This window comes from Cryptomeria japonica, chromosome 2, assembly GCF_030272615.1.
Source record: "Cryptomeria japonica chromosome 2, Sugi_1.0, whole genome shotgun sequence".
Taxonomy (NCBI): domain Eukaryota; kingdom Viridiplantae; phylum Streptophyta; class Pinopsida; order Cupressales; family Cupressaceae; genus Cryptomeria; species Cryptomeria japonica.
In genome coordinates this window covers 493191897-493204261 of record NC_081406.1, presented here as the reverse complement: position 1 = coordinate 493204261, position 12365 = coordinate 493191897, and the positions used below count along the sequence as shown (strand labels likewise).

General features: G+C 34.3%; 1 protein-coding gene across 4 annotated transcripts in view; it reads left to right on the top strand.

Moving 5' to 3' along the window:
- The first annotated feature begins 239 nt into the window (after window positions 1-239).
- Window positions 240-12365, top strand: part of LOC131873650 (protein AE7) — an 82146-nt gene continuing 70020 nt past the window's right edge. Inside the window, exons 1-3 of one of the 4 annotated variants that reach the window (XM_059216686.1) lie at window positions 240-455; window positions 1667-1772; window positions 8212-8346. In XM_059216686.1, the coding sequence (XP_059072669.1) occupies window positions 8221-8346 (126 nt within the window). In that variant the 5' untranslated portion in view covers window positions 240-455; window positions 1667-1772; window positions 8212-8220. Of the gene's footprint in view, window positions 456-1666; window positions 1773-8163; window positions 8347-12365 lie in introns of all 4 variants that reach the window. The other 3 variants (XM_059216685.1, XM_059216687.1, XM_059216684.1) reach the window with 3 other exon arrangements.

Sequence of the window (12365 nt, the reverse complement as noted above, 5' to 3'; positions counted from 1 at the left end):
CATGAAAAGAAAAAAATTATAAATATAATTGATAAAAAAACAATTAAATAATAATAACGAACTGATGATGAAAATTGAATGCAACCTAGTGTGATAGTAGCCTAACAGAAAGTAATTAAAAAAACCTTGATAATGGTTAATTTTTGGAAGGCAATACAAGGTCGGTCAGTAAGCCTCAATTACAATTATGTACAATGTTTGACTTATATTCGGGGGAAGCAGCATATTAAACAAATACCAGAACTTAATTACATGCCCATAAACTGTATTTTGCTTCGTCTAATTTAAGAGACTAATTTTTCTTCCCTTGTGACAACATATTTTTATTGGCGGGCATTTGAAGTTTGTCGTCTCACAATTTCTTTCCTTTCCTTCAAATTGCGCAGGCTTCGGTTATTCTAGATTCTTTTGTTCCGAGCTCTCATTGCTAAAGATTTCAACAGACGAAAATAAAAGTTAGTAAATATGAGTACTCCTGCAATTCGTTCTCGTTCCTTCAATTTTTGCGTTTTAAAACCCTGATACTTTTTTTTCAGGGTTATGCTTAATTGAATCTCGTTTTTAATTAGAAAATGGATTATTTGCATAAAACACAGCCTATATGTCTATCTCTAGAACTAGCAAAGAATCCAATTAAACAGCTTATATGCCAGGAAATGTTACTCACCGTATGAAGCCAAACGAAGGTTTTTTTATTAAAACCCTGTGAAAAGCTGAGGAAAGAAACGTTCTTTGAAGGTCGACCATGTCTGCTGTCTTATGCACCTAACTATGCTTAGTTTACAGGGTAATTTTTACAGTTTATGTAACTATATTATTAGTTCCTGCCTGTCGGCTGCCTGTCGGCAGGATACTAATGCATCCGTTGGATGCATTTTATTAGTTCCTCCAAACCAATCAGCACTAAATATTTTTTTTCATCTTCTCACATTTTCTAATGTTTAGTTATTTCAATAGAAATATTAATTGAAATAAAATTATTTTTTTCTATCATCATTGGCTGTTGCCGTTAATTTTTTTTTTTTTTCAAAACTATGACTAATTTCACCATACCTGTCAACAGATTAATTAATAATTAATAATAAATTAATTGATTCTAGAAATTTAGTGGCCCTGTTTCTGTTTTATTGGAGAATGTTCGGCGTCATGTGCAATTAACTCTAGACCGATCTGTTGCTTCATCTCTAAACTTTGCTGGGGCTTTTTCTTTTTTTTTTCATGGATAATTCTCTATCATAAAATGAAATGCCATAGTTTTCTTATTCTATTCTTGACAACAATTAAGTTATTGAATTTTGATAATAAAATCAGAAATAGAGAAACTCTCAAAGATGCAACCACAGATCTACGATTTGATTTTCCCCACATTAGTATATTAAATGCCGACTGCAAAAAAAACCATCACAAATTCAGGTAATTGTATTAAATGAATTTATTACATAGTTAATGTATCTCTGTGTGCAACATTTAGTACTCTGCGCTGGTTTTATTTCTCCATTGTTGCTTCTAGTTGCTTCTGCTCTGATCCGAGGGACTCTGAGTTTTGTGTATTCCCATTGTGAGTCTTGTGTATTCCCAGTTTCAATTTATTTTCTATTAGCTTAGAATGTATGTAAATTTCCATTTTGTGTTCTTATATTGTTGTCACTTTTTGTCACTTTTGCAGCTTGTCTATCTGAAAGTAGATTCGGCTGTTTAACGTTTTAAGGGATTGCAGTCTATCTAAACATACAAACTAAACAGGGGTTTTACTATGCCGCAAACAGAAATAGGTATGCTTGCATAACCAATCCTCTGGAACCTTAGTTCCTTAAAGAACTAAATCGTCTGAAATTTTGGTAGTGCTGCAGGCTTAGATTCTAGGGTTTCAACCTAAAACACATATATGTAACCAGTCCCGATTAGCTAAACTAGGACCTATAAACACTGTTGTGCTGCATGCAATGGTACCATGTTGTCTTGACTTTGCTCTACACATGGAATGGTAGTCCCTATATTTTCTATTTGGTAAAGGGTAGATTTGAAAAGTAAGATTTCATATATAAGGGTCATCTTTACCCAAGATGACTATGCGAGTCTTCCTCTTTTGAGCTTCGATGGGCCAGTTAGGTTTCTTTTATTTTTATTTTGTGCAGGGTGAACCCAGGACTTTTCCAACAGTTGGGAAAATGCTAAATTACAAATATGTTTTACTGAATGCTCCATCTTTATGTGCATTTCGCGTTAGTCTTCTTCCATGGCAAGTGCCTGAAATGATTAAAAAGGTTCCTTATCACTGCAAAATAGTTAACGCTTGACAGACAAGCGATAGGAGCTGAGAAGAAGGCTATGTAGACCCCTATAAAGTCGGAAAAATCCTTGATCATGAAGAAACTCCAACGGGATGTGCTGCTGTTGCCAAAGTTGGGGGTGACGCAGGTATTACAACTAACTGGAAAAGGGATAGCCCCAGCCAAACTGGAGTGCTAAAAGTACTGCCAGATAGAACACATTTACATTGTAAGAAAACACAATTCAAGGTTAAACACACACACACTCCTTGAGCACCAATCTCACGAAAAATACAGGTTAGAAGAGGCCAACACTTGAGCAACTACTTCCACTGGAAAGTATGGGATTCCACTGACAGAGATCCTAGATCTTACAGCTACATTTCTCAAACCTCCCTTTTCTTGACCTACAGAAATTGAGTTCAATGTTTCTTATTTTCAATTTAGATTTAAGGTACAGAGAAAAACTGGCTCAATCTCCCATGCGCAACATGTTTTGGTTATATCCTTCAGCATTAGTGTTTTGGGTACATGCAAAAGTCGCCTCAATAAGGTATAAACTTTAGCTTGCACTAATCGTGATTAAAGTTGGGAAGCAAACTCACTACATTTAGAAACCTCACCAAATCAGCAACCAGATACATATAAATAACAAAATAGCTATATTCTGATTTGATTTAGATATTAGTTTTACTGAAAACAACGTGAACACATCCCAGAGGGTTTAAAAAACATTGGATATAATTTTGTACTAACAGAGGGTACAGTACATTAATGTTACCACAGACCTGGACGCTGGAAAACAGGAATACCAAATTCAGAAATTTTTTCATATATTCCTTGTTTAAACTCTGATGTACAGAAATAATGATTTAAAAATGCATAAAATCATAATTTGGGGGTTAAGATAGGCTATAAGCAGAACTGCACACACTATAAAAATGTCAATATTTGATTTACTTTATAATTTCAAATTCGCAGCTTTGTCAGACCCCTGTATTCTCTTATTCATCTACACTTCTTTGCTCTCTGCTCTGCACAACCCCACAAAGGCAAATCCAACAAAATTATTGGTACATTTCTTCACAAGTTTTTCCAATTTTCGTTTGAAATATTTATTTCATTTTTTTTCATACCCGTCTTACGAAACTTAAAGCAAAAATCATGTACAAAAAATTATATTTGTAATCACTGGCTATAATCCCAAACAAAACATATACCACTGAATCCAAAAGTCCTGAGAATAAAATCAATTAAATAGAGCAGAAATTGGAGACAAAACTCAAGTGCTCCTCAACCTCAAAACTTTGCTTAATATACAAACTGTAATCAAATAAAAATATATACAAAGTATGGAAATATAATCTTACAGAGATGGTATTCTTTGAAAGGCTGAATTGGTGAAAGATTTGAGCTTATCCCAGGTGCATGAGACTTTGCCGTTCATGCATTCCAGGGTCTATTTTCCATCGGCCTCTTTCTTTTCCACAATTTGCTCAAAAGTATTCTTTACATTTTCTTCTTTAGACATCACAACCAAAATTGTAACCGCCATGAAAACTATGATTGACACTTTTACCTGCCATGACGTTCCCAAATACACCATTTTCACAGGGTTTCTGTTCTGAACGTTTTCTCTTCTGTTTGTGGAATTTGGTTTTCCCATAGTGGATATATTCTCAATTAAACAACCTTAGGGCAGATGTAAAATCGATAAGGATTTTTATGGAAATGTAGAATAAATTGCTAGGATAGCTATTGGTAAGAACATGCACTAATATTGTGACAACAAAAATAGTGGCAAAGGTCGGAAAGATACAAACATTGGGAGAAAATTGTAGAGGGCCGAGGGCTCCTCCCTCTGCTTCTTAATCAGCTTGAACATCTTCAACCACTACAATTCTCCACTCAATCGAAACTAATTATTCTTTCCATCAATGTTGAAAGTGTAATTGACAGTCGCTAAAATTATAAACCCTATTTAAATGTTCTGAAAGCTTGGTTACAGTCATTTGAAAGTTTTATTTGAAACCAAAAAAAACTCACATTTTAACTTCACGTTACACTGCACATTTGTTTCATTGAGAAGAACATCTGTATGCATTCTTTGCTCTGGAGGACACTTGTCTTTGAAAACGTTCGAAAAAATATAATAAAATCTACAGCGTCCTGCCCAACACCCCTGTTTTACAGCCTTATCTGTAATTGTGCATTCTCTTGCATTGAGAACTGAGCACGCCTCTGTCTCGACCAATCAGCAACTCCCAAAATAAACTTATAATATTCTAACGTTAAAATTTGATTTCTTTGTTGTTTTAAACATTACATTAGAGTTTAGCAAGAGTTTATCACAAAAATTTGATTGGCTGAAAAACAGAAGATGGCAAAGCTCTCTCAACAAGTATGCCAGATGTCAAAACACTGTCAAGCAAGTACGCAAGATGGCAAAGCACTGTCAAGGCTTATTAACAAATTCCATCCGGTCTTTGAATACCTCATATCCTTGCAACGCACTGACAGAGCTATAGTTCCCTGGCAGGAAAATTTAATGTTGTATAGTGATTGGTATTATATTTAAAAGTAGAAATAATATTAAACATTATTTATATTAGTCAAATTTATTTTTTAGAAAGCAATGAAATTTATTGACCCAATTACATAGTTTCCATACAAATATAAACTTAGTAGGTATACATGTTTGATAGAGGGATAAATTAAAATATGAAACTGTTCTTCAAAAATGATATAAACATTGAAATAGTGTGCTACCTAGTATTTTTCGATTGAGAATGTCATTATTAAATGTATGAAGTGGGAAAGAAAGAAACTTGGGCTTTACGAGCATATTGTGCTTTGTATGTTAAACACAATGTTATTGACAATTATTGTAAACCTATAATTTATCATATATTCATAATATATATGAAATTGTACTATAATATAAATTTGAGTGAATTTATAATTGCTTTATTTTTTACATTTAATATTTACATGTGAAAAAGTACTCGTTTTTGAAAGTGAATAGATTTATGCAAATTTATTAAATCTTAACTTTTTTGTTCCTTTTCATTTCTAAACAATTGTTTAGTAAAATAGAATGTTTTATTATAGTTAAACAAATAATCTTCTATTTTAAGTTCATTTTTTAGGACTTGGATTTACTTAAATTGCTTTCGACGTTACTGATATTTAATCAGAATAGGATAGGTTTATGTTTTATACTTCTATTATTTTGTCTCCACACACACCATACATTAAATTCATATAAGTTTACATTTAATCAATAAGGTGCTACGCGTTTTCCTTTAGTAGAATTTTGATTTTTTATTTTCCATCGACAAGCTGTACAACTATCTCAGGTCATTTTACCAACCTGTTGCAATTGGAGCACAAGACTAAGTTGCACGAATAGTTGACTTATCTGGCTTCGTACTAAGGAGTGAGCATTATACATTCTGCCAAGCTCATCTAGTGCAAAATCCAGACCTCATCCCTCAGCAATTGTACTAAACCAATTGAATTACAATCCTTTGGTAGTAGAACTAATTTTTGGGTGATATGCTTCATAATTCAAGTCTGAAGCAAACACTCTGACATAACAAACACAAAATGCCTATTGGCTGTGCTTTCCTATGTAGTAAAATTTCTGCTCATGTCAATCTACATTTACATCCACCTCTACCTTCCTCCTCAACTTGCTCATATTTACCAGATTCGGCTTCTACTTCTTCTCCACCTTTTCCTTTCCTCCTCAAACTTACACATTCTTCACTCTCGGCAGGAACATGATGCTTTGCGTTTCTTGTTGAGACTCCGACTTGGCAGGCCCATTTTGGTATTCAACTATACCAATAATATTGAGAATAATTTGGTAAAATTCAGCAAATTAAATTGGCCAAATCGCTATCAAAATTATCAAAACATTGATCATTAAAAATGATATCTCTATTGTTGCAATTCCTATTTTTGTATTGTGGATGATGCAAGACAGAAACTTAGATATTGATACGAGGGAGAGAAGGGCAGTGTGTTAGATTCAAAATTTTTTCCCTTTAATTTTGTGTGGTTTAGTATTGAGTTACGAGTCTCCTTTGTGGTATCAGCTAGCTGGCTAGGGTTTACTTGGCTTAGTGAGTTTTACCATAACTCAGAATCTCACAAATATATATTAGACCATCCCATACACCTGCCTGTACTTAGACTGAAGGGTGCACGCACCTTGCTTCCTCCTGATTTGAACAATGTTCTTCCACCATTGAAGCACAACATCTACACCATCAGGTCCACTTATGTATACAGGAGCCAATGGATCTGGACTTGAAGGAGCCAAAATTGGCAAAGAAAGAAACGATATGTTGTGATCTACATGCTACTAAGCAATGCGAGTAGCAGAGAAGAGGCAGTGGCTAACACAAGAATTTATGAACTTGCACAGAGAGTGTTGATTCTGAATTGACAAATTTTTGCTTGTGGAATATTGTCTATGATATAATTGTTACAAATTACAATTGTTATGATTTTTATTTTGATTGGTAAAATGAGGGATCTATTTGGGGTCTTCACCCATATATAGAAATACAAAAAACTACACCAAAAGTAGCATAAAAAATTGCTCTACAAAACTTTTCGAAGGAAATGTACAATTGAGAATATACAAAAGGACACAGTCCACTAAGGGTAGGAAGCATTTGACACTGCAGAACTGAAGATCGCTAAGGATAGGAAACATTTTAACATCCAATAAAAAGCCTCCACATGTCCTTTGCTCTATTAACTGCCAATCCATGCCAAAACAAGTAGTAGCCAACAAACACCCAACCTGGGCAGGGTTCCTCTAACAGCTGCCCTAGAAGCCTTAAGGGCAAATGAATCTACCATGTTCATTGTGGTTGGACCAGATTCCCACCTAGAATCAATTTCTTTCACTCCCTCACCAATCTTAGCAACTACCCTGCCAACGCACCTCTTTTCCGGTAGGGTGAATAATAATCCTTGGTTCAACTTTTGGCCACCTTAGGGCTTGCCAAAAGTGACATTGCATGTAACACCTAATCTTTCATCCCAATGTGCTACTCTGAACCCCTGTACATATTTGAGAAAGTCTTTGTAATATTGCTTAAGCATGACAATATGATTCTGCAACGTTGTACTCTTGTGCTCAACATGGGGATGCTGAGATTCACCTGTCCCTTCTTTGACTGTTCAGATCTGAACTGCTTAGCTTCTTTCAATTGATCCTATGCATCCTTCTGAGATTGACCCACATCCTCTTGTAAAACCATATATAGAATCCATTCAAAATTCTCCTCGCTTTTTACCAAACCCACATGCATAATTTGAAGAGATAAGTTTGCCTTTTTGTTTTAAATTATTCTTTTCTTTTCGACATTTAATACTTCTCAACATCACATACCCATATTTTAGTCCTTTATGATCTGCATAACATTTTCTATCTTGTGGGCTATTATATTGAGCTGTAGGGATTTTAACATGTGACACTCATATAAATACACTCCTTTACCATTACATCTTAACCCTTTGGATCATTGATGTAATTTTTGCATAGTATGATTTTTCTCTAATTGAAATCTACAAAGTAGTATGTTACCTCTGAGTTGCTTTTTGAGGAACTTATATTTTTGGCTTTCTTGTTACTGAATGAGTTTTTTGAAACTGCTTGATTGCTTCAGGAAACCTTCCCTTTAGTTCTTAGGATGAAAAACATAGTCATTATTTTCTGTTGAAGATTTTTTCTCATTGCTTGTGTTAAACAATATAAAGAATTGGTGTTTAAATAATATTTATTTACACATTCTTTTTACTAAAACTGTGAAAGAAGTGCTTGTTTAGTGGTCTCCCTCTGTCTTGAATTACTTTTCTTGTATTTGTACAGGACTGGAAGCACCAAAGCGTGAGTGATATATATTAACTTCCACTGCAGGTGGCAGCAATGGTTGTAGGCTTAATTAATGCTAATCCGGTAGTCTATGAGAGGAAAGAACGACCTGCCAGGAATGACGTAGTGACTGATGATGAATTTGCTGTTGAGCCCATTGATCAACAAGAGATATTTGATATCCTTTGAAATTTTCAATATCTGTTTAGAATTATTTCTACAAGTTTTTAATGTTGACACATAGCCAACAAAGTCAATGGGGAGATATACTAAATGTATTGACATCATTGGCTAGATTTATATGTTTTTTGTATTAAGTTATGAGTATTTAGTTTGATGGATACTTCAGTAATGACAAGGAATTAAGAAGGGAATGGCCAATGAATAAAACTTTTGCTTCTTTTGAGGTGATATATAAAGGGCTTATGTGTGTATACTCATCTTAAGATAATAATTAAATTTCAATACAACGTAACAATTGTATAGTCAATAAGACGTTAGAACTAGCTATAATGTAGTGGACATCATTTCAGTCTTCGTGAGCAATTGTAAATGTGTTCTTTTGTAGAATTATGTCCTCAATTCTATCTTATTAGACAGATGGGTAATTCTTGAAATTTTGTAAGAAATCCGTTTCATATAATGTCCATGTTCTCTTCTTAAAACTGGCTTTAGTAATATTGGCACAATAGAGAGAAATTCATTTAGAATTAGAATTCTCAAAGTTCCGTTCTCTTCCCCATATCTCTGTAGTACAGGATGCAATTTCTCTAGCCTGTAGGATAAGATATTGAAGATTGAAAATACACCCAAGTTGGGGGCATCTAGATATGTTTATTACCGCATCCTGTTTTTGCATTATGATGATTATGTAAGCTTCATTTCCCATTGTTTTATTTTTGTTTAATAGTTGTAATTTGTACTCTTGATTTATGAGTAAAACAACTATGTAGCTGGGTTTGACTTTTTTCATGCTGTAAATGTTAGATGGTTAGATTGAGTTCAAACTGAGGATATGCCAGATGTTGATGTAGATATTTAACAGAGTCTAGGTTTGTTAGACTGCTGCTGTTTGTTAGGTTTGGTTTAATGGGTGCTGGCGCATATATAAAGAGTATAATATGGTTGCATCCCAGGTTCTGTACACATTCTTTACCTTATGTATCCTAGTCATAATTAATACTTGTCAATCTGACTAAATAATGTCTGCTTTTAGATTTTGCTGTTTGGATGGCAAAATAATGTAGTAGTTTGGAACTTTGGAGTAAGATTTCAGCAGCTAACCCATATTGAAAAGTTGTTTCAACTATTTCCTTTTATATCCCCACGTGCAGCAAGAGTATGGAGTTGCATCTTTTCAGCTTCTACATTAAGGGGGTTACAATGGCTTACACATGTTTTATAGTTTTTGTGTTTGCTTGGGATTCCAAATTCATTGTCACATTGCTCAACAATGAACGTCTTTATGGTGCTTGTTAAGTGCTCTCTATTGCTTTGCATGTAGATTGCTAATAATTATTTCTTTATAGCTTTTTTCATGTTCAAACCTACTAGTGGACTGTAGTTTTTTCTGTGTCTGCATTGCAAATGCAGTCCATTGTACAAAACATTATTCTGTGTTTGCATGCTAAATACAGTCCATCATATGACATATGAACCAAATGACTTGAGTGGCTCTACTCTTGGAATTTCTCATTGCCATTTTTAGTTGCTTGCATCTTATATCAAATACATTGTAACAATCACTAAATCTAACTTAACAGTGAACTATCTAAACTATTTATATTTAGAGCTTTCAAATAAACTTAACTACCTGAGCTGAAAATGAAAATAACTAATTAACTAACTCCTTTTCATCAAATTAAGAATCTAACTAATTCAACTGAAAAGTAGTTAAACTTTTATTGAGCTGTAAAATGTAACAAACTTCTATTGCTATTTAATAAGAAAGAGAGTTCAATACAATAAACTTTTTTTTCAAAGGGAAAAGATAAAAGTTCAGAGATTACAATCATTAAGCTTTCCATCAAGATTCTTTTTTATCAAGCCTCGGCATAGTTTAGAAGAGGGAGAGCATCATCAAGGGCTTTTCCACCCAACCATAGACCTGGTAGTCTCCCGCACACCTTCCAACTGGAACTGGCCCTACCCTTTGTGAGGGTGCAGACTAAAGACTAGACCTAGTTGCCATCAAGCCATCTGAGCCTGGTGTTTAGAACCTACATGTTTCTAGTCGGTCACACACTATAGGTACCCCCTAACTAGTATGACCATTTGACTAGTAGCTGTATCTGGTTCTTGTGAATTGATGGTCGCTTGCTTAAAGCAGTGCCACCTTGGCCAATGTTTCATTTAACATGCACACCAATGTGCTGTCAGAATTCACCACCCTTACTCAACTTGCATATATTAGAGTTCAATCCAACTCATTGGTTTCTCATCTTTAGGTACTACTGATCCACTGGATTACTGACAAGTAATTACCCTTTATTTTCTTATCAACTGATATTAACGGTCTCTAATGACCTTCATAGGAATGTGACACATACAGTTCAACCAACTGCTGTAATACCGACTCTAACTGACCCAACTATCTACAAAGGTTCCGTTATTTTACATCTTCAATTTCCTGAACAGTGGAATTGGTTTTCTATTGAGTTTTAACAGTAGAACAACTTAGATAACATTCAAATTAACCAGTTTTCATAATTATACATTACGGGTCTGCATCTACATAATGATGAGATTCCTTTTTTTAGGTCTTACGACCTTAATGCTGAGGTAGTCCAGTTACCTGATTGCATTGCTTTACATAATGATCTATTTTGGATTATTACAGTACAATATGTATTGATACTAATGCATACAAGTTGATGTGCCAAGAGGCTTAAATTCTCTGTCTTGATTAACTTTATTAACAAAGGAGAGCTTCGAATATACTACACTGTTATACCATGAAGAGGTTATACGGGCAATTCTGTATTCTGTTCTCAGATCCTCTTTAATGATAGACAGATTATCTCTAAGTAATGCGCTATCTATGTATAAGCTTGCTTGAAAATTCAAAGCATAACAAATAATTAAGCTGAAACACTATCAACTCCATGACAACCGTTATGTTCAGAAAGGAAGAACATGCCTGAGTTACAGTGATGCTGACAATGAATCGCCTCCTCTTAATGGACAATCCACCTCTACACTTTACGTTTTTACACAGTGAGCAATGCAGAGTTTCTCCAAGACTAAATGCTGTGATACTATTAGTTCCGTGCTCAAGAACAGAAAGACTATGAAAATTTGCAAAGAATGCCGATGTTTCTTGTTTGTTCTTAACATGCAATGATATGAGAGTGAGAAACGGGAGTCTCTGCCCTTTTTCCTTGAAATGAATTCCCTTAATGAATGCAAAGATACAAAGAAAACCGCCCACAATGAAATGTCAACCATATTGTTCGATGGTTTCATGCTGGGGAGAGAAGTAACACGTCTCCACCCCACTACTAATATAACTAATAAGCAAGGCTTCAGCTTACTAGCCAATAACATATTTCCTATAATGCGTAAGACTATGCATCTATATATGTAAACATATTTCCACGTATGAGTTATATCTCATTCATACATTTATATGTATATACGTACATCATTTCATGATGTTATCCAATTGATGATAAATTATGACTCAATTTATATTTTTATTAAAATTTTCAAGTTTAGGAAAAACAACACACATACAACTCAAAAAGATGATAAAAGGAAAAGAGTGACCGCCTACTGATTGGCAAGACAAGACGACCACCCAAATAGCCAAGGCGACAGCCAACTTCTAAGACAACTTATCTCAAGTCTCAAGGCTTGATGGCAAGTTTGGTCTCTTCCACAGTCTGCAATCCTTTCCTTGATGACACTCTCCCTCCCTCCTGAGGGCGTTGCTTATCCTGCATCAACTTGGTTATATGAAAATGATTAGACTAATCTTATCTTCTCATTAACCATAAATATTAAATATATATATATAAATTAAATATTGTCGATATTAATGGTTCATGTCCATAAACCAGTTTATTAAAGATTATTGAAAAGAGGGATGTAACATTTGTCATTTCCAATTAACATTTAATTACTGAGATTGTCAAGGAAACATCATGAATTGTTATGATGTTTCTATCTTGTATGTTTCTGTACTTCTTGACATTTTT